The sequence below is a fragment of the Melospiza georgiana genome, chromosome 5 (genome assembly GCF_028018845.1).
Source record: "Melospiza georgiana isolate bMelGeo1 chromosome 5, bMelGeo1.pri, whole genome shotgun sequence".
Taxonomy (NCBI): Eukaryota; Metazoa; Chordata; class Aves; order Passeriformes; family Passerellidae; genus Melospiza; species Melospiza georgiana.
In genome coordinates this window covers 11,404,715-11,428,753 of record NC_080434.1, presented here as the reverse complement: position 1 = coordinate 11,428,753, position 24,039 = coordinate 11,404,715, and the positions used below count along the sequence as shown (strand labels likewise).

Genomic DNA, 24,039 nt, shown 5'->3' with positions numbered 1-24,039 from the left:
AATTTGAGTTTTGGAAGTATTAATATTCTTGATAAAATGTTGTTTCTTTAACCTGGATATTCTATTTCAGATAGTGCTTAGCCACTGGCACAGAGTAAGGTGCAGTGAAAATATCAATTGTACACAAAGACCACCCACAATGGTTGTTTTGCGAGGCAACCTATTAAGGACATTACTAATTTGTGCAAAAATTGGAATCACACCCAGTTTCAGATTTACTGAATGGAAAGGGAGAAGCTAAATTGATGGTACTGATGTTTTATGGAAGGATAATAACCAGCCATAGTCAAGGACATGAACTTGGTGAGAAACTGTGCAGCCCATCCCATCTAGTGCAGCAACCAGTGTTGTTCATCTCAAGGTTCCAAAAATAGATTTACTAATACATTTACTAATGCATTTACTTTCTTAATTTCAATCCCTTTCCTAAAAATATATTTGTCATTTCAAATACTAGAGTACTTGGCAAACAATCCATCTGGATGTTTTTTACCAAAAATGAATGCTACATTTGTGATAATTATGAGAATGTCCACATTTTGAAAACTATTGGCACTTACCTTTATTTCTTGAGCTTTCATGATTCTTTTCCTGCTGCAATTAAGAGCAGAAAAATGTATTAATTTCAGAACTATTTATCACAAAATCATAGACAGACATGACTCAAATGAGACAGTGTAATTCCTCCTCCATCCTGCTCCAAAGTAAAATCAACTACACTTAGCCTGATGCCTAAAGAGTCCTATATAACCCATTTTTAAACTAGTGTTTTTCACTTTTTTTTTTCCCCCTCCCAAAATGACAGGGATTAAGTGCTGGAGCACATAACCCAATGGGGCCATGCAGTCTCTGTCACTTGACCTCTGTCTTGGGAGATGCTTATAATTCAACTGCACAAGTCCCTGAAAAACTGGGATTTGTCCCATGTTTGGGTACTGCAATTCTTCAAATATTTGCTGCTATATAAATTTATTCCAGTAAAAATAGCATTAGGAATAGGCTAAATGCAAAACACTTCAAAATTTTTAAGCATTTTAGCTTTTGATAACAAAGAGAGTGGGCTGATTACCCTTTAGTACTAATTGCACTGTTTTATTTTACCTATAAACACCAAGGATTGTTATTACTGTGCTCATAACAGGTTCATTTAGCATCCAGACTGTATTTAGAAATCTACAGAAAGAAGTTAATACTTCTACACCAATACATACGTCCTTTAACATCATTTCTGTTAATATTTTCTAATTCACAGGGACATGGAAATGTTTAGTTAATGTTAAGCATAAGGCCATCTTATCCTCAAACAAGTAAAACATATTGTTCCAACATTTTCAATTTTGTGAAATAATAAATAATATGGCTAGAGATGCAGTATTTTTGTTGCTCCCTGCAAACCAATCTTACAAATCCAAGTCAATTATTATTTTCTTATTTCTTTTCAAACAAGTAAATATGTCAAAACTTGTATGTATTTGTGAAATATTTCTTCAAATTTCTCCATTTCCATATGTTAGAAACACTAATAAGGTGTTAAAAAAAAAAAGGAAAAAATTCATTATCAGTAAAATGTGATGTACTAGATATATTTTTAGTATTTCCTAAACGAAATGAATGGTATTTCCTGAAACACTGGATAGGATGTGCTGAATTTACCAGAATCAATTTTCATGCCATTCTGATTTTCATGCTCTACTAAATTTAAAGCAATAGTTTCAGTATTACTGAATTTCTTTTGCATTTTACACTACAGTCAGCATTTGGTTTAGTGGGTCTGTCTAGAACTTTCTTCAAGTCTTCTAAAGGAAAACTTGCTTGTAATTTTTATTTTATATATCCTTAGAAGTCATGCAGTGAAACTTAGCCTTTAACAGGCCAGTGTAAACTCAGAGAATCTTGTTCATAAGAAGTCTATGCTTATTACAAAATCAACCAATCACCAAAGTTTAGAGTCAAGATGTAGCCAAGTTGTGTTAGCATTTCAGATAGTGCAATTTTATGGGCTCCACACTGTTCAGTTCCACAAAACTCACTAGTCTTTTCTCCCTTCTTTAGTTTGAAATCAGAAAAATGGAATTTTTTGCCAACAAAGCTGCAATAGATTCTAAATACTTAATCCAATAACTGATTACTAGATCAGAGCAGCCTTGCAGGAAAGCAACATTAAAAGTCAAATATTGATATCAAAGGAGAAGAGAAACACTAATTAGGATGAGAATTACTTTTTAGGAAGAAGAGAATTCAAAAAACTTGGCAAAGTTTAGAGTAGAAACAAAAGGATTTAGATGAAATTTGAACATTAGAAAAAAAATTGCAGGGATTTTTTTATTGAACTGTGTTAAGATTTCAAGGAAAAGAGGCGTTAACTGAAAATATCTTTTCAGACCTTTTCTTCTAATATTTTTATTTCTTTAATTTCAGCTCAAGATTTTGGAACAAATTTTCATGGCTTAGCTTTCTCAAAACACTCAAATTTTAGTTCTGAGCTGCCATTCAAACTAGAAAGAAAATACTTTCCTAACAGATCTAAGACCAGACTCGGTGTGATATTCCTTGGGCCAAGATGCTTGGTAGCAGCAAAGAGCACCCACATAGAAAGAGAAGTCTCCATGCCTCAAGTGATTTCAAAATTAACCAGTGATTATACTAGGTGCAACATCTCTGAACTCAGAAAATAGTTTTCTGCCAAGAGAAATCTTGCTAGATAAGACTTTTCAACAGAAAACACAGAGTTAAAAAATGCAGACAAGTTTATACTGAGAGTGAATTAAATCCAGATTCCTCCTTAATATTGAGAGATAAATTATGTGAAATATTTTCTGTAGAAAATCAGTGAGAAGCAATGAATTATGCTAGTCACCCAACGTTAAAAGCACCTGTAACTTAGAAAAAATAATTTCAGATGCTCAGGGAAATAGGAACTGCTCATCCTCATGGGAAACACGCAAACAAATAAAATTTTCAGGGTTGTGGATTGTGAGAGAGGTGAAAGAACTATTGAAACTTGCAGTATGGTTCATAATGAATAAATTGTTCATAATGACATTTATTTCCATCTGCATTTGTGCAGTGGGCTAGGATTTTAATGCTTGTTGGCCTGTAAACAACAAAATTTTACCCGCGCATATTAGACAATATACGTGCCTAATATATAAATGTGCAAGCATCACAGTATTAAGTAAAACATATGTCTGTATAAACATATGTGTGGAGAACTTTATAAAAATACTATTACACACCATTCTGTTATATTTCTCCTGTACTGGCCTATGATATATAAACAAAATATTTCTACCCAACACGTTAACAATCAAAAGGATATATAAATAAATTTTATATAAATACATACACAAACACACAAATATATATATGTCATCATTCATTTAATCATTCTGGATCTATGTGTCTAGAATGGTTACATGAACTACAATACCACATTGGTGGTATTGATATGAGCCATCTGTAACAGAACCAACCATTTTGCATTCTAGGATATTTTTATCTCCTTCAATATAGCAAAATACTTTTGAGTTTAACATTCTCCAAACAAATAATCCAGATAGGTTGAATGGCATTTTATGGCTCTGTGTTGCATTACAGTGTATCAGCCTGATGAAATGTATCAATGCAGAACATATTAGAACTGTAAAGAAACCTTTCCTGTGCCCAAAAGGCTGAATTTAAAGTAAACTTTTCATGGAGACAATGTCAGATTTTTTGTTATGTTTGTGAACTGAAAACTATCACAGATGGTTGACCATAAAAATTACCATTCCTACAAATCCTAAGTCAGAAACTATTTCCAATATAAATCAAATGAGGCTCTGCAAATAAACTTATTTAAATATACACAAATATTTTTCCAAGGTATAAAAGCTCCTTTTCTAGTGCTATTTTTCTTTTTTGTCTTAATACACAAACACTATCAACATCTCTTAAAACGTTTTGATATCATTATTCAGAAATAACATCTTTGCTAAATAAGTTTGACATAGTACCAAGTCTTATTTAGAAGGGCTTCACATTAGCAATAAGGGGTGTAGAGAAGGATGATCAAAGGGACTCTTAATTTACCAAGAAGGTACAAAGCTACTTATAAGAAAGACCAGAGCTGATATGTAAAGGTAGATGATATTCTAGGACTAAGAAAATACACCATCCACTGAAGAAAAAGTAAAGCTCATTTCTTAGTCTCATTGAAATACACATCATGCAAATTTTGTTTGGTTTTTTTCCCTTTTTGAAAGAAAATTACTGTTTATAAACCTTGGATGTTGCACATAGAGGCATTCTGAATGCCACTTAATTCTATGTTTTTTAAAAGGCAAACTACATAACTGTATTTCATACAGAACCTCACTTATGGCTCTGCCTGAATCATCTACTGAGGATCTGGCTACTGGTAAAGAAGAGGAGCCTTATTTTGTCTTTGGAAAACTCAGACAAAGCCTCCTTTGCTATGCTGGCTCTATTTAAAAAGTGGCTGCTGAATTAATCAAATTCCTAAAATAAACAAAGTACTAATTAGTATAAAGCATATGGTAGATTGTCCTTGACATGTGACAAACATTTAAAAAATTTAATAGCATACACTATTAATTACAGAAGCTAATGAAAAAGAGTGTAAGTTACTTGCTCTTCTAACATTTTATAACGAAAAGTTACCATTAGACATATAATAAAATATAGTTGAAATGCAGAAAGTAAGTTTTGTGTTCATTATCTTTATGGCTAATTCTGCAGTAGGGGTACTATACAAATAATGATAACAATAGTAATAATGGAATAATTTTTATTAAAGAAAATATTTCGTTAAGAGAGGTACCAGAATAGTTATTATTGTTAAAACATGTACAAGCTATAGTAGCTGAATTAACTATATATTCACTTAAATTAATACAACAACTTTAATTACAAGAATTCTGAGCTACAAATGCACAGAAACCTTTTATTCATGAGTGAAACAGCAGCATGGTCACAGTCAGGGAGTACAAGCACACATACTGCACAAAGCATCTGATAAACTATTCTCAGACCCAATTTGATCAATGACATTAGGCTGAACATTTGTGTTTCAAAGAAGTTTTATAGAATCAGACTTCAGCAGACTCTTAGCAACAGCAGTACAATTGCAATTTAAACTAGAAATGCATGCAAAGCAGAAGCAATGACATTTACATTTGTAAAGCTGTTCTGTTAAGCAGCAGTAAGCAAGGCCTTGCTTACTATGGTAGGAAAGAAAGAATGTGCAAAAAGTGAACCATTTTCCTCTTGCTCTTGTCAGAATGCTATTTACTGCAGAAAGCTTTTTAGTTTAATGTTTGCAGCAGGATTCTTGAACTGGTATTCTGCATACACAGCCCAGTCTTCTTAGAGATTGCCACCATTTACAGCAGCAAATTCTGAGAAAATAATATGCCACAGGTTGTTCTTGTATTGATTAAGGCATCACATGAATATAAGATTGTGTGAAGGAAACAAGATGTGAAGCAAAGTTGCTAGGCAAAAACATGTAATATATAAAGCTGATGAAGTGCTCAGAATTAATGGTGTTCCCAGAAATATTACTAAATATTAAAGTGTAAAGAATAAGCCTTACAGGCCTGTGGAGAAACCCTGATGAAGTCTTGAATTCATGAATCTATATGAAAGCAACGCAACAGTATCTGGGGAGCCTCAATACAAGAGTGAAATGATTGTCATTAAATCCAAAACCAAACCAAGGAAAGCCCAGCCACAGAGATGAGAAAGGTAAACTGCAAAATACACTGATTTAGTTCTTGGTTTGCTGGTTTAAGTCCCTGAGGAACATGAAGAACAATCATGGCAGACCCGGGAAGGTGAGTTTGAAGTAGGTGCTCCTCTCTGCATGCAGATTACAATCACTTAAAAGCAGAGAGGAGCAGAGAAGAAATAAAGGTATGAAAAAGTTTAACATCATCTTGTCTATGTCTACATACTCTGAAGGAAAAGTACCTCTAGACCAGGCTTCAACAAAGCGTGTGGTTTCTGTGGATGAAAAGTGGACAGAAGTTATACACAAAGATCCACAGGTTTTTCTGTTCAGGCCTGTCTGACATAAAGGCAAATAACCTAGATGGTGGCAAGGGCATATACTAGTCCCAAAGGCAGCTTTGGATCACATAAAGCACAGCAGACAAAACTTTGCCCTCAAGGTGAAACAGCTCTGGACTAAAGTTACTGTCTAAATCCCAATGTTTCTTCAGCACCAATAGAATTGAAGCAGCTTCCTGCTAATGACACAGTAACGCTGTTTATACCAAATGTATACACCGTGTATTGCACTCTACGAAATAACATTTGTTTAAAATAGGTAGAGTCAGTCAGATTAGTACATATTCAAAGAAACAATTTCTTCTGGTAGGATTGCTCCCAATCCATACAGACACATTTCCAAAACAATGCTAGTGTAAAAAGACTTGCCTGTAGCAGGCTGCAGGTAGCTCCCAAGACAAATAAACCCCCTACAGGACCTATAAGCCCTAATTACTCTTGTCTGAAAGGCAGCTGAGTAGTAGTTTAGGGTTTTAATTTCAAGGATTCCTATTTCAATAAATCATTGGGGTTTAGTAGCACTGCAAAATTATCGTTTTTGTTGTTGTTGGGGTTTTTTTTGTTTTGTATTGGGTTTTTTGGGTTTTTTGATTCCAATGTAATACACTGTCCATGAGGAATCCTAATGATCCCACAGGCCCAATGAAACTGTTGTAAAAGGCCAAATATATATTCCTTCATTTTACTGAAGCAGAGAAAGTCCTGTTTTCCAAATCATATAATTTTTCCACAATATAAAAAAAAATCTAATAAAATAAAAAATCTACATGCTGACTTTAAGGATTAATTCTTCCATTTCCTGTTACCCTTCTATCCATATACCTCATTATCATCAATCGGCCTAGAACTGGTCACAGTTCTGAGCTGAACTCTGGAAAAAAAACCCCAACAGAACATGCACAGAAGGTTACTCTGCACAGATCTTTCAGGCAGGTCACTCTTACAGAAATACAGTGGAACTATAGCTTCTTTAATATGATGTCTTCATACTTTGTTCTTTGATGATAGACCAAATACATTCAAAATTTATAAGCAGTTTCACAGCACATGATAGGAAAACATTCTACCAATTTTATACTGCTGTGCAGTGTTGCTGTTTTTATAATTCTTTAAGCATTAAGATGCTTAATGCATGGTTTAAGCAGCAGAAGTGGTGTATACTTTTGCATTAAAACATGCACTACTATGAACAAAACCACTTTTATACCGAAGATTTTTCAAGCCAATTTATGTAGCTAAATCCAGGCTACAGCTCTCCTTAGCTAAGTTGGAGGAGCTACGTGAATAAAGACTTTACAGAAGTAATTACTGCTATTTGTGCATGTTTTGCATTAAGCTTTATATGCTCAGACACTCAGTGTAGTATTGCTTCCCCATCCATAGACAGCATAAGATGTACTTTCTTCAAGCCTACCAAGACAGTGAGGTGCTGCAGATGGATATACTGATATCATAGAGCTCAGAATCATATTCAGTGGATATCTATTTATTTTGCAATTATCTGAGAGCAATTTAGATTTGAATAGGCAAAGAAGGGGGAAAGAGATCTCCAAGAAGCAACACTTTAGCATAGTGAATTATTCCTGGAAATTCTAGGATACAGTATTTAATGGGTATTCTATTACCTTCCCCTTTGTATCAGTTCCTAAAGCTCCAGGTACACTCACAATTACTGAACAGTAGTATATTTCCTGACAATATAATGCTACTTAAAAAAAAAAAAAAAAAAAAAAAAAGATAAATAAAGAAAGAAAAAGCAAACTACTACAGATGGATCCTAGCCACTTCCCACTGACATTAATGGAAGCAATTTGCCTAAAATCTCAATTCATTTTTCTTTCTAAATTTCAGAGGTGGTTTTAAGTGTAATTTTCTAAAACCACATAATGTATTTTGCTTTTTATTATTCAGTCTGTCTGAGGCTCATTCAGATCTTATTTTTCCTCTTGGCAAATTTTTGTACAGATAGAAGAAAATCTACAGGAAGAATGACAATTAGGAATTATAGACATGAGAGCATAAACATCAATTACCTTCTTACAAAACAGGAATTCAAGTAATATTTAGTCTGCATTAAGACATAATTATGGGTAAAATTGTAGTCTATCTACCAGCATTGATTAAAACCAGTATACTGAGACATTGTTAGGTTACAAAGAGGTTGTTTCTACCATTCACGTTAAAAGAGAAAATAAGGTAGTGTAGCAAAGCAAAAGAGAAGTTCATGATATGAATATTAATCAATTGCAACTGCCCTTTTGTAATGTGTTCAATTCTATGTTTGAGGAATACATTCATTTAAACCAGAGTTTTGAGGAAAGGTTATGTCATATTACCTACTGTGTGACATTTAGGAAACTAGAAGGTAAAATTAGGATCGTATTTTCTTCTACTGAATCTTAGAAAACTCAGGATTAACTCAGTATTTGATTGGTGAATTTCAACTTATTTTTCAAAATTAATTATGAAGTGCAGCTATATACTCTGCAGATATACTAACAATTGATTACAGCTTTTCTACTGCGCAGTAGGCAATGTACTGTAAATCTTTTAGCTCTTTTCTCTTGGCATTCATGTTGAGAACAATTAGCTAAAAAAAAACAGGTTGCAGAGAGCTGAAACAACAATCTAATAAATAGCTGAAGTTCTAATCTAATTGATATTTTATTTTTAATTACAGTTCCTTCATATATATATATATATATATATATATATATATATATATATATATACACATATATAAGACATTTATTTTTCTTCTATGAATAATAAACTTTGAATAACATCCAGAAAATATTTCCTCATACCAAAGCAATGAGTTGAATTTATTCCACCTAATGGTGGAGTAGCTCCCAGAAAGCAGCCACTGGCAAAACAAGACAGATATATCCAAATGGTAATCTCTGTTCTTTACTAATTGCTAATTATAAACCACCAAAAGAAATTTTTGAAAATATGAAGGTATAGCAAATATTTGAAGATTCAGTGAGTTCTTTGAAAGGCATGCTTTACTCATGCCTTACTTAGAGTAGGAATGAAGAAACAATGAAATAAATAGGTGAGCTTTATATGGAAAGTCAGACTGACCAATGCAATGGTGTCTCAGACCTGCCTAAAAATACCACTAACTACCTGTTGCAGGTGGGATTAGCCCTTTACTGTTTTGGGGATCAGCTTATTAGGTTATTATCAGTAATGCATTAGTTATTCTTAATTTCAGAATTGTAGCATCATGTTATGCAACACAAAATAATGACACATATACCAACAAGTTGAATACATTCTATTAAGACTATGTAATATTAGTGATTTTTACTTGCATTGATGTATGACAATAATCCTCAGGTAATAGTAACAGAAAGTAATGGCATTTTCATGAAACATTAGTGAAATAGAAATTCCACTGATGCCTCAAGAGAGTGATAAGCATTACTTATCCCTAGAAAATAGACTTGAATTATAGGCTGCTTATTCCAGGTTACATAAGCAGAGTTATAATCAATACATAAAACAAATTACAAATAATCTTTGTTTGGTTTGTTTTCATTGGAAGAAGGGGCACAGAATAAGCTTGTTAGAGTTTTATTACTTCAAATACTATTTTGTTAGAATGCATTGGGCAGGGGAATTCAATTCCACAAAGTCGTTTGATAGAACTGACAATGAACATTAAGCAGGATGCTCAGAGGACTGAAGCACCTCCCCAGTGAAGACAGGCTGAGAGACCTGGAGTTTTTCAGCCCACAGAGAAGGCAGTGGGGTTGCAACTAGCTGATCTTTAAGATATGTTCAAGGCCAAACCATTCTATGATTCTGTGAGTAGTTTTAATGAAGTCAAATAGCAACGTTTTTGTATTACTAAAGTTTGGGAGAGCTTTGTTTTGAATATTATGTTTTAGACATTGAACTTCCATGTTCTTAACAGTATAGTTCTTTAACTGTAGTTGTATCAAGGCATGACTTTAAGAAAAAAATAAGTAATTGGACATCTTTTCACTAGGCTGTCATTAAGCTCTCAATTTCCTTTGCGTGAGGCCTAAGCACAGATATCAAAACCTTAAAGGTTTTCAATTGGTGTCCTATCCTTCAGCCTCATTTTTTGAAAGGAGACTGGGGCTTTTTGATGTTGTTACTAATGCTGCTGTTTGGGTTTTAATAATAATGGAAAAAAATCTGAAACTGAAAGACATCACATTCCTTTAGCTCATGGTTGAAGGGATTTGAATATTCTGATGGATGTAGTGCCTTGGCTGGTATGATAAACCATGGAACCAGTTATCAGTAACAAATACAATGCCCTGAGTGGACTACTCATATGATCCCATCAGCAATTATAAAAGAGAAAAAGTAATATGTCATAACAACTACTGTGATCTAGCAGTCACCTTACCCAGAGCTGAAGGCATTTAAGGTAAATAGCCTATTTCAGTAAGTTCACGAGCTAAGAGACTTTCTTACTGCTATTTTGCTTTATAAACAATGGGGATGAAGCCACTGACTTTTCTGGTTACAAAATTCTCAAAAGAAAAGGCTGCTGAAGAGAGCCAAATCAAATATGCCTAAACCCAATACACATAAACACAGATCAATACTTCTTACTATGCCTCCTTGAAATGATTTCAAATGAAAAAATTTAAACAAATCAGGATAATAAATGCTAAGAAATTGCTTAGCTATTGTGATGGCAAATATTTGTACTGCCAAAATTACAAAAGCCATGGTTCACAGGAGGTACAGATGGGTTATTTAACCTGACATCTTCATAACATAAAATCAGAACAGTGGCTAATGTAAAAGAAAAAAGAAGAAAAATATATAGTACTACTTAATTAAATATGGTTTTATCTAAAAAATATCAATTTTTGCTCCCAGTGCATATCACACACTTAGTAAAACTATCACTGTTCAAAATGACAACTGAAAACTTAGAAAAAAGTAAGAAATGTAGAAGAAATAGTTCAAAATAGTGATATATTTTCCCACTCCTAAAAGGAGGTAATTTATTCTGACCTTGTTTTTCTACTACATGTATAGGAATAAAAGTATTAAGGATGTTTTAAAATATGGATATTGAAAAGAAATATGGATGCAAAACTTAATACTTAGCGAATTTAAGAGTCTAATAGTGCACAAATATTGTTATTTGATTTTATACTAAAGCCCAATGTAAGAAAGAGCTTTCCTTCTTTCTTTTATTGCTGTATACCAGTGTTACACTTCCTCAGTTGGGAATACATCACTGTATACTAATATTTAAAAAGGTAGTGAGTTGATGCTGGCTGGATGGCAGCACCCACCAAAGCTGTTCCACCACTCCTCTCCATAAGTGGACAGCAGGGAGAAAATATAATGAAAGGTTCATGAGTTAAGGACTGGGAGAGATCACTCACCAAATACTGGCACAGGCAAAATAGACTAGAATTAGGGATATTAACTGAATTTATTGTGAACAAAATCGGAGCAGGATAACGAGAAGCAAAATAAGACCTTAAAAACACCTTCCCCCCACTCCTTCCCTAGTTCTACCTGTTCTGCCCCAGCAGTGCAGGGAGATGGGGAGTGAGGGGTTTGGTCAGCTCATCACACATTGCTCCTGCCATTGCTCAAGGAGAGAGCCCCTTCCCCTGCTCCAGCATGGGCTTCCTCCCCTGGCAGACATGAAGTCCTTCATGAAGTTCTCCAACCTGAATCCATCCCTTCTGCAACAGTTCCCCACATAATGCTGCTGCTGTAACACGGGTCACTCTTCCCCAGGGTGCAGTCCTTCAGGCACAGTCTGCTCCAACACGGGTTCCCCACGGGGTCACAAGTCCCACCAGGAAACCTGCTCCAGCAGGGGCTCTCCTCTCTGCATGGGTCTGCAGGTCCCTGCCATCCTTCTTTCAGGCATCACCAGCTGTGGTGTGGGGTGTGGGTCTCCTTCATGGGCTGCAGGTGCATCTCTGCATCCCGTGCTCCTCCGTGGGGGGCACAGCTGCTCTACCATGGTTTTCACCACGGCTGCAGGAAAATCTCTGCTGGGGCACCTGGAACACCTCCTCCCTCTCCTTCTGCACAGACATTGGTGTCTGCAGAGCTGCCCCTCTCACTTACTTTCATTCTGCTCTTGGCTTAGTGCAGTTATATCTGCACAATAACTTTCCTTCCTTCTTAAATAGCTTATCACAGGGGCTAGCACCGTTTCTGGTTGTCTCAGCCTTGGTCAGCAGTGAGTCCATCCTGGAACCAGCTGACACTGTCTCTGTCAGACATGAAGGAAGCCTCTGGCAGCTTCTCACAGAAGCCACTCCTGCAGCTCCCTGCTACAAAAATCAGGTCATGCTAATCCAACACAAAAACCAATGCTTAAAAGTACAAAATTATTTTAATTTAAAACCAGGATTTAAATAGACAAAGAAAAATAAAATTTTCACCTCTAGAATAAGAGGTGAAAAATAAACACAAACTAAGTTGATTATTATTTAGTTTAAAAAAAATAATTTGGGGTACAGTCCAGTTTGTCTAAATACCAATGAAACTGTTACACACCATATTTATTACTTAATATAATTTTATATTGACCTTTGAATATTATTTGTCATATTATAAGAATTGTCTATGCTACAGGATATCACTTTCATTTTAAGAAACCAAGATAATAAAGGTTAATATAAACAATAAAAGTCTACATCTTCTAGGCAATAAATAGAGGTATTAAATCCATGGGGGAAATGATTGAGAAAAACAAGCAATGGAAAAGAATAAAACAAGGCATTCTATTTATAAAATAATAAAACAAAAGCATTCTATTTGTCCAATAGAAAAAAAAATAGAGATGGAATTAAATTACAAAGTAGTCTTGAAGACCTGAAAAAAAAGAGGCAACAAGGAAGTTATGAAAAAGAGCCAGATTTCATAAACACACACTTCAAGTATCTGGTGTGTTTCATGATCTCAGAAATCCAAACTGCACAAATTTAAACAGGAACAAATCACCTCAAGTAGTATATATATTAAAAAAAAAAATCTCTCCTGACTCTGTTTTGCTATGACTGCAATTGCAGTTTGTGATTACAATTTGCCATTATAATAGAATATGAAAAAGCATGCTAATCAGGAATCTGAAATGATAGCTGATACAGATTGTGTTTGCATTGACTTCCAAATACCAGGAAGGTAAAAAAACATTTCTTATCTATACAGAGGGTAACTGGAAATCCTCCTCCTAGGATTCAATGTGAGAAGGCCAAGCTGACTGGAGAAGATAATTACATTGCCTCCATATACCAGCATGTTATATTTCATTCTCTGTTGCTAATCTGGCATGTGAAATTAAAAATAATAAAAAAAAACAATGCTAATCAAAAGGTAGATAATACATGTGAATCTCCTCACTCCTGAAAATATTTGGTTGGGAATAATCTTTTGCACAGTGATGATGTTCAGTAAAAGGAACAAAAAAGAGACACAGCAAAAGGTTCAGCCCAGTAGTTAAGAGGCACCTTTGCTCCCTGACTGGGCCTCTTGGTTTCACTACAAGTTTATAGATAGTCGTTGCTAATAAGTATCAGCAATCTTGAAAGGAGGAATCAGCCTTGCCTTAATTCCAGATTTTGACACTCCACACTCCCCAGTGACTGACTAGTTGGAAGAAGGATTATAGAAGCAACTTTTCTAAGACTTAAAAAGTGCTTTGAGCAGGTAGTGAGAGACAGCAGAAATAAAATGTTTCATTGATATTAGCTTATTAAGAACAGTGATTGCAGTGGGTTTAAAAAAAAAATTACCCATGCCTTTTTAATGCTATTGCCCACAGGAAATATCAGATTAGATTTCAGAATCTCCTCCCTTCCCCAAAAAAAGAAAATAAAATAAAAATTAAACCAAACCAAAGCAACAACAACAAAAAAAGACTTCTGGACTACACTTACAAGTGATTAAGGGGCGAAAAAAGTAAAACCAAATCTTGCTTCTTCTAATCCTGGAATTTGCATAGGACATAGATACTGGGCTCATGGAGCCTCAGAAGGAAGAAAATTCTCATGTTACTTTAGAGCTGAGAACAGCAGTGACATGACAGCAAAAGCTCTGTTCTTAGTCCTCAGGATTCACTGCTCATCTTCAATAGATTTTTTTCCCTTCTCTGTCTAGGACAGGGGATTTTACAGGATCAAATTTTATGACTTCTCAGATCCTGCAAGCAAACAGATTTTCCAGATAGACACTGTGAGCTATAAATCTCAGGTTGTTTGGAGACCAGACAACACAGGGAAAGCACAGGCTATTTTTGAATCCCGGAATACTACTTTCTGCACATTTCTTTCTTGGCCATGACACCCTAAATGACAATAAAATCATTGAACACTCAGGCTGTCTATATTTTACAGGCGTTTCAGTACTCCTAGTAGTGGGAGATCATTTTATAGATTTTGGGCAAAAACCTACAAGTCATACATGGGTTTTTTTCTGTGCTTATGCATTCAAATTTGCTTTTAATAACATGGGACAGAAGCTTATGTTCTTCTTTTTTTTTAGTTCAAAGTCCTTATTGCTTAAACACTTCTAAACTGAATCTAATTCCAATGTAACCTAAACCCCTCTAACCTGACCTAGCCCTGAGCCCTAATTTAACATGAATTGGGGTTGAACAAATGAAACAAAGAGCAGCAAATAGCAACAGTAAGTAGGGAAGGAGAGAGGGAAAAGAAAGAGAGGAAGGTTTTTTATAGAGGGTTAAAATGAATACTGTAGTCTGGAAAAATATCACAGACAAGAGTGAGGATTGCACAGCTGAGTCACTTTCTCCTTGCCCTTTGGTAAAAACAAGATGAAAACAAGGCTGGAAAGAAGCCTGAATCAACAGGTCATCAGAAACCAGTGAAAGCTGGCACAGCCCCTTTGCTGTATCCTCCATACACTCCTGCTGAGCTTGACAACAGAAGCTCTTTTCTGATCCAGCATCCTGCACAGGCCGAGGCTGAGGCTGAGGCTGAACTCTGGCTTCCCTGGATTCTCCCGTCTCTCTGCTCCCACCCATGCTGTCAGGGCAGTGCTTGCTCTCAGTGAGGGCTTAGCTCTGACTATGGGAAACCTGACTGTCCTTACCTCGAAGTTCAGCAGTGGGCCTAAGTAAAAGGAGCCCAGGGGACAAGGACTGAGTTACATCTTCACAGACTGTCCCCTGAGACCAAAACTGAACTGCTCCCCACCCATGAGGACACCATTAACAAGGAGGCACTGTCACCAGTATTATTCCCTCCTAAGCCATGTGAAACACCTGGCTTGCCAAGGAGGGTTGTGCATGCATGTGTTAGTTAGATATGCAGAGCTGGCAGGCTCTGGAGTATACATATGGATGTACAGGCTATATTCCATATTTCTTAGCGTCTGACAGAGAATCTGCAGCCAACTGTTGCCATTCTGTTGGCTGCCACCTGCCTGTTTATACCTGGAAATCTCAGAGCATAAACTCTTTCACTGATGACATTGCATAAACATTGGTCTCTGTCAGAGGCATGCAAATTACAAGAAGAAAATTCATTAGGACGCTAAAAATACTTCCTAACAATATCAGGTGGGAACCTAGGTATTAACAAATTGCTCACATTACTTCAGCAGCAATGCAAGAAGACTCCCAAATGGAAAGTACCTGACAAACTTTTCCAGTGTTTTGACAAATGAAGAACCAAGGATTACCCAGCTCAACAAGAAATTCACATGCTGTTCAGACACAGCCTAGTACTTTTCAGCATAACCACGTAAATGTAAGTCGTGGCAGATAAACAAGGGAAGGAGACTGAAAACAACTTGGAGGACTGCTTTGTAATAGTCATTCTCAGTTCTGGTTCAAGAGAACTCATCTCTTCATGGGTTTGAATATTTCATATATGCACAATGCAGTCAAACATTTGATCTTCATTACCATTGTAACAGCCATGATAATAAACGTCACTATAATTAATGGTGAATTATAATGAAGCACATAATCAAAGAACATTAGGACCTTTGGAGGTCACCCCGTCACACCTCCCTGCTCAAGCATGGTCACCCACAACAGGCTGTCCCAGACCCTGTCTGGACAGTTTTTAAATATCTGCAAAGATAAAGACTCAACAAACTCTCTAGGCAATCTGTTCCAGTGCTAAAAGTAAAATTAAGTCTTCTTATGCATATTTTTTTTCTATTTATAAAGTTTTTTCCATAGAAAAGCTGTTCTTATGCTTTCAGATTATCATATATACAGACTAGATTCCTACTTGTAATTTCTATGCATGAGAAGCTGAAATCATTCATAATCCCTTTTAAAACAATACAACCTTTATGATATGAATGCCTGTTTCCACCACAAACACAATCATTATTTCAAGATAATACCTAAGTACCAACAGGATTGCTTTTCCCTGCAGGTTAACATTTAAAGTTGCTCTGGTTGGACTATTGTTCAAGACAGATAAATTCCCCTTTATTAGAGCAAGAGAGATTAATCTTCTTTTTTCTTTTTTTTAATCTTTGCACACATAAACTTGCATACATATTGCCTGATCAAAGCAAATATAACTGCATATATTCATTATCATCTGTTTGCAGTAAGAATTCTATCGGCATAACTTAATCTAAGCAGTTGATTTATTAAGTGTTTGATTGAAGCGGAAAGTTTTTCACCATATTATTTACATTTTGAGTATGCCTATCTGTGCCAAAGTTGGTTTTAAAAATTGACTTTAGAAAAGTTTTACATTCCTAGGGTTTTTTTAATAGAAACATATGTCCCTAATACCAAAAGCTGAACTATACTAAACCAATTTTTATCTAGACATATTGCCTAAGGAAAAACCCACCATATTTTTCAAAACAAAGTTTTATATCAAGTTTTAATTATTTGTATGTTATCTGCATATGTCTAAGTGTGATTCCCCCAATATTAAACTGTAAAAGTTTATGACAGCCTATTCCAAGAATTATATGAGAGTTATCAGTATATTAAAAGCATAATTAAGAAATAGCAACACATGAATAGTTCCACATTCATTAAGACCAGAGACCATCTAACCTAACATATAATGCTAATTATACCCCATATTTTGTCCTTCATTGCTTTCAGAGTCTTCATGGTTTTCTACTGGGGCTTTTTGCACATGTGATTTCTCTATCACATGATTTATTCCATGGTTTCATTACTAGTCTGTCTTTTCCTTCCAGATTTCAAAGTACTTTTCTTGTGCTATTTTATTTTAGTTTTCTTACAGCTGTCAAATGGAAATAAAGTGACGAGACAAAGTTTTAAATAATACTCAGCAAAAAAATCTGTGTGCTGATACAGTTATTTATTTCCTTGACTGTGGCCTGTTTCAGTCTTACTCTGACTGAGAACATTACCTAGAGGGAGCATAATTGTATGATTTTAAGATTTTACTTTCTATCTGTTAAGAAAATTTTGTATTTAATTTACTTAGCATATATTAATTAGCTAATAGGCAAGTATTTTACTTGTTTGAGAACTCATGCCGCCAGTTCCTCTTTGTATGTTGAGACAGAATCACATAATATTGGGTCTTTTTATCAAACTGAGAACCAAAAAGAAATATTTTTCATACTTTACAAAAAAGTACTGAGAAATAAAACTAGCAGTATCTTGAAACATTATTAGACACTAACATTTAGAATTTCTGGCTATAATTCAGACCTTTTACTTGTAGCACAAAAATTCAGAAGGGCAAATTTTTTTTTAACATCTCTGTTGGCCTGACTGTAGGTCTTAAGGTACCTCAGATGTTGCTCCCATGACTACCATGCCAAGAAAGAATTAAGTTTATCAGAACTAGCCTAACTTTAGACAGCCCATGGAAATATAACAGCCTTTTCCCTTGTTTTAAAGAACAACCACAGAAGTTTCCCTTTCAGCTACCAGTAGAAAGGCAGCTGAGAACTGTTTTGGGAGTCCTGGATTCATGACAAAGGAGCATCAGGTGGGCAGAATTTGAATGGCACTTAGTAGTTGGATATGGGAAGCGTGTAACTCAAAAAACATCTGCACTTTGCCCTGGTCCAAAACTGCTAAATTCAGCAAGCCCTGGGAACATCTACCTCTTGCAAACAAGCTTCTATTCATCAGTTAACTTCAACACCACTCTTCTTTGGTGGGCAGTTTCCCTGTATGCTGCTTGGACTGGAATTCACTGAGGACTGTGACAAGTCATTGCCTTAAGCAGATGCTGACAGTTGCTCTAAGAGAGAGCCTCTCCTGGCTCCCCCTCTGAGTTTCTGTTGATATAACTAATCTCTAGTTTTTGAAGCTAAAACAGATCTTATCTTATTCCCTTTGAAAAAGTTAATTTCTGAACATTACTCCAATAAACACAAAAAAGACAAGGCTAGTTTATCCCTTGACTGTGGAAGAAAAGGAAGAATATTAGAGAATAATCCATACCTTGTGTCGTAATCTTACTAGGGGCTGATATGGCCTAAAGCTGTATCCTTCCTTGACTGGCCACCCCTCTGCTCCCAGCAAAATGCATCCAAGAAGTAAAACAGTGGACCACCACATAAACATCTTTACAGGTCTGTTTCTGTGAAAATAAAATGAACAAGTTCAGAGATGCAATATTACTTTAGCATAAACTGTATAAGAAAGGTTTACAATACTGACAATCCAATTGTGGACTTGAATGAATTTAGTAGATATAGGACAATCCATCTGGAACAACAGCAAAGAGAAAAAGTGATGGTAGTATTTGGGACAGCAGTATCAATTCCATTGTGCTGAACTGAGAATTTTCCCATCTCATATGAGGGAGTCACTGAGGAAACAACCAGGAAAAGTCAAAGAAAAGACATAACGTAAAAGAAAATCAATGGTGAGCAATGCAATAAGTTTTCTCAGATGAAAGAAAAAAACTTATAATCAATCACATGTTCATCAACTTATTATTTTAAATGCGGCCTCTTGTGATGCACTATTCACAACCTAATAGTTTACAATAATCATACTCACAGATTTATAGATACATATGGCATGAGAGGTACCTTGTATGGTTCCTAATGGATGTACACATACACATTACATAAGTGGTTTCAGAACCTTTTAGAGATATGCAATATTTATTATTGATATTTAGCATTTGTGTTGAAACCATCATGTTAAACAGACAACACAGCAAACTGATCTCCATTACCTCAAGATACTCCCAAGTCAGTCTGCTAGCCTATATTATTTAATCCTTCATTATGGGGCAGAGATGAGCCACTTTCATGCATGAGTGGAGGTTTTTTTCCCTTTCTACTTTGCTTTTAGTTCACTTAGCCTGCCAGTGCAGAAACCTCTGATAAGAATCAAGATATACAGGAATAAGCACAAAACATCACAAGAGTGCCCTAGCAGCCCAGACTGCGCACCGAATTTTGAAGTCTTGCCTGACATTTTCTTTTCTATGGGAAATCATCTGAGCATAAAATGTGAACAAATTGGGGATCACTTATTATCCTGTATAATTTACAGTCATGCTTCTGGCAATACTGTTACACAAACTGTGGTTTTGATTCCTATCATTCCTCACATAGCAGTAGTCTTCACAGTCACCTCAAGGCAGAGAGACTGAATAGAATTAATTCCTGTGGAGATATTACATGTAGTAAATGGACTCCACTCTTACCTCTATTCACAGTCTCAGTAACAGATCCTACTTAAGTCTGCTACCCTTCCCTGGGGACTACTCTACCAAACTTGGTGAAACCACTACAGGTCTGTTTCATCCTCATTGCAGCTGATTTTTACCAGCCTGCCTTGCCTTCACACTTGTAATTCAAACAAAAGCTCGACATTAATACACCATATTACTCTGACATCACTTACCTTTTGTTCCACCAAACCCAATCTCATTCTGGCTCTCCCTATTAATCAAACTCAGCATTTCATCTCATTTATCATTACTTTTTCCAACAGTTTCCGTGTCAATTACTTTTCTTTGTCACTCCAGCTTTTCTAATATACACAGTAGAAGTATCTCTCTTAGGAGAACTTGCACAGAATACATTAAGCAGAGCATTATTTGAAACACAGAAAACAAGCTCTATTACAGAGGGATATTTTGCATTAATAACTTGAGGCTTGTTCTTCTACACCTGTTCAGTAACAGGATATCATAGTGAGGATAGGAAATGACACAGTGAAATTTTCTTTTTGAGTTACCCTCAATCTTCCACCAAAACAGAAGAGCTAATCAGGTGTCCTGGTGGATCTTTGCTATGGTTAATCTATCTTACTGACAGGAAACACCAAAAAAAGACTGCTTCAGAACTCCGAGGATTGAAGTACATGACAGTATGGCATTTTCCTTCACTGACTATGCTGGTTCTCAGTATCACTGTAACTGGAAAAGTAAGTCCATTAAAAAAAAAAACAAAAAAAAAAAAAAAACACAGAACAAAAGAAATATGAAAAATCAGAATCTTGATTTTTAATCTCAAAGAAAACATCTATTTGTGCTTGTTGAAATTTTTTTAAATACTTAATTGTTGACTTTCAAGGCCAGAATCAGATTTGTTTAGCACTTGTGCATGCTAAGACTAGCATGGTTGAACTTTTGGCCCCTTTGTGCACTTCTGGAATACCTCTCTGTACAATGAAAATTTGGTTGGAAAACAGTCATTTCACAGAAGGTTTTAAGAGCAGCCACATTCCACCACCCACCCACAAACTGAATAGATTTTAGTCTCATGTGGTGTAAAAGAATAGAGTCCTTATAGTTTTGAAAATTGTTTGACCTTGAAAGGCTCATGCTTTGTACTTGTATAGAACAGAAAATTATTACATGCTCAGTTTCTGACTTCATTGCCTGATACTTGGATGAACACTTACAACACAAATTTACAAAGTAAGCTTTTTGGACACATGCCACCTAAAATACCAAAAGTATGCAGAGTCTGTACAGTTATGTTTTGCCTTTTTAGAATTTAAAATATCCACCTTTTTAAGTAGCATACATTTTCTGTTGAATTTATTGGATATCTTAAATGATTTTTTTTACTTATTACAAAAAAACACAGCTCTCCTTAATACAGTATTATTATGAAGCCTTTATTTTAAGAAAAACTATTATCTGTCCTTAGGACTTACATTGTTAGTGAGTTGAACTGAGATCAGGAATAAAAATGACTTTTCAATGCCTCATCACAACTCCAGATGTTGGTGCTGCATACAGCCAAACAGAAAGAAATAAGGTATCAAGACTATATATTCATGTTGCCTAAATTTGCCTCTTTCTTATTCTACTTGCAGGTACAGCCTAAATTATCAGCAAAGAGGGTTTTTAATTTTGTTTTAATATTGTATTATCAAGAAATCAGATTTGTTTTTGAAAAATTGTTATATCATGCATTCTGAGGCAAAATTACATATTTTTGAACTCAAATTTACATTAATGATCTAGACCCTCTACTCATTATTATAATCTAGCAGAACTTGATCTTTCAGTGTTTATATTACATTATTCTCTATTTTTAACTTCATTAATTACATATTTGTGAAAGAACTGCTTCTAGGTTTTATTATATATATATATACATATTATTATATGTCTACTTTTATTTTCACTGAAGACTGTTGCCTCTTTACACTCATATAACCATGTCTGGAAATCTGATTAGTTCACTTGGCTCTCTATTCTCTCTTTAAGCAGATACTATGCATTTTCCTGTTTCTTTCTCTGCACATTTCTCACATATAGCATGGACTATAGATTAAAATGGAAAAAACTTAAAAATTATAAAATATTCCAGTACATATTTTAACTGTACATATTTTAACATATATATATGATTTTTCTGCCAGTAAACACCGAACTGAAATTCTTAAACAACTACTAGCAGTAACTCCCTATCATCCATTTTATTAATGAAAACAGTTAATTTACAGCTACTCATTGCATGTAAATAATTAGGGGGTGGGCTTCTCCCTAGCTGCACACAAATAAGTAGGGTGCTGAGTTTCTTTCCTCAATGTGCACTAATTCTTATTAACAATGAGCTTAATGTACTATCTTAGCATCAAATTGATTGGCATTGTAGAAGTCTTATGTGCTATTTATCTTCCTTAGATTTTCCTCACAAGCTGAGGAGGAATAGAACGAAGGATGTAGAACAGATAATGGCTGTTCCTTATTTCTCACTGTACAGTAATTTCACCAGTATCAAATTTAGATTTTCCTTTCTGATTCTCAGAAGGCTCTGTCATTGCACTTTTTAGCCCATTTCCAGAGCATTCATGAATCTGATGTACTCTGCAGTTTTCTCACTATTGATTTTTTCCCATTTCAATTAATTCTGATTTTTTCCTTATAAATTATAATCTGTAAGAGGATTCTTTTATTCTGTGTCAAGTTTATATCTTAAAACTCTTAGATGAGAAGCACTACTGGGAGAGCTATAGCTTCTGAACTGACAAAAGGAATATCTTAGGATATCTCTCTTGCCTTTTTTAGGTAAGGGAAATGGGACCCTTAAATAATTTTCAGAGATTGTTTTTTTAAGCAAAGAAAGCTACATGAAAAGTTCACAGTGTTTCCACCAGCACTCTGATGATCAGATAGTCACTGCTGAGTCAGAGACAATTTCTTATAATTCTTAAGGAAATGTAATGCAAAACCTATATCTCCCTTCTGTCTCCTCCTAGTGCTTTTCCAATACTTTTCCAATACTTTGTGGAAAACAAACTAAATACCAGTTCTGACACCTTACTTATGAATATCTAATAACAATTAATATATTCTACAATACCATAGTGAGTGTTTCCTCTCAAAGTTATTATGAGTTCTAAATCTTCTCATCAGTTCATTGGTAATATAAATTTTGTTCTTTGCCTAACTTTTTCTTGTTGGACTAGGAAAGAGGTTGTTGCTATGAGAGTTTAGCAAATGCATAACAAGCACTACTTTACCTGTCCCCATGCTGTAATCTTCTCTGAGAAGATTGAAAAGATATAATATTTTACATAACCAGTTCCAAATGTGACAATGTGTATTTACAGTGTACTAAAAAAATATAATTGATGGAACCTGGCTTAGGCAGACTTTATATAAAGAGTTAAAACATATACCCAGTTACAAGAATGCCCTATTTTAAAATGCATACATACTTAAAATTAAGAACATTGCCATTTTTAAAGCTCTTTTTTTCCCAGAATTTCTCAGCTAATATGCTCTGTTCTGTGTTGATAAATAGTGAGTAGCCAGGATATCTGGCTTTAAGAGAAGAGATATTCATTTGAAAATGTAAATATTCCACCTCAATAAACTGATATGATCAACTCAACACCTCTACAAAGTATAATAAATGAAATCTTAAATAATGGCCCAATCACTGAATTCCTCCTGCCTTTAAAAGAAAAGATACCAGATATTAACCTGGAATTATTTAAAAGGTCACTTTCAACATTTAAACATGCTCTCAGAAAATGTCAGTCTCCGTCTTTTAGATATTATTAATCTGAAAATAAATAAGAATAAAATTAATTGTCTGTTTTGTGGGGATCAGAAAAAAGACCATAAGCTATGTCACCATATTCAGTGTTATTAATAGGTTTATAATACGGCTACAGTAATAAATATAAACCATGCTTCATTGCCTGTGACTTTGAGAATTTCATTGCATATCATGATGGACACAAATAACCAAGCATGAAAGACCACACTGCTACCATTTCTTAAGATGCTTTTATCTACCCTTATGGTTTCATGGTAGAAAACTAGCAGCAAAGAAAGAATATTCTTGTGTAGAGAAAATTATACTGCATTACCTTTGAATGAATAGCAGAAGTTTTAACTAAAAGCATGTCTTTTCCCATTAGCCTGCCTCTACCCTAGTGCCCACATCTTCACACACAGCCTGCCTTCAAGAACCTTACAACAGTTATCTTTACACCAAAAATGGGGCCCTTACAAAGTAGTCACAGTATCATATTCTCTTATGAACGTAGCTGAAATACATATCCAGCAA

General features: G+C 35.0%; 1 protein-coding gene across 3 annotated transcripts in view; it reads right to left on the bottom strand.

The window, feature by feature from the left end:
- The window catches only part of FSTL5 (follistatin like 5), a 270,766-nt gene that overhangs the window by 228,370 nt on the left and 18,357 nt on the right, over positions 1–24,039 (bottom strand). For all 3 annotated transcript variants that reach the window (XM_058024913.1, XM_058024911.1, XM_058024914.1), the window contains 2 exons: positions 18,479–18,617; positions 561–594 (listed from right to left, as the gene is read on the bottom strand). In XM_058024913.1, coding sequence (XP_057880896.1) covers positions 561–594; positions 18,479–18,601 — 157 coding nt within the window. In that variant the 5' untranslated portion in view covers positions 18,602–18,617. The remainder of the gene's footprint in view (positions 1–560; positions 595–18,478; positions 18,618–24,039) is intronic.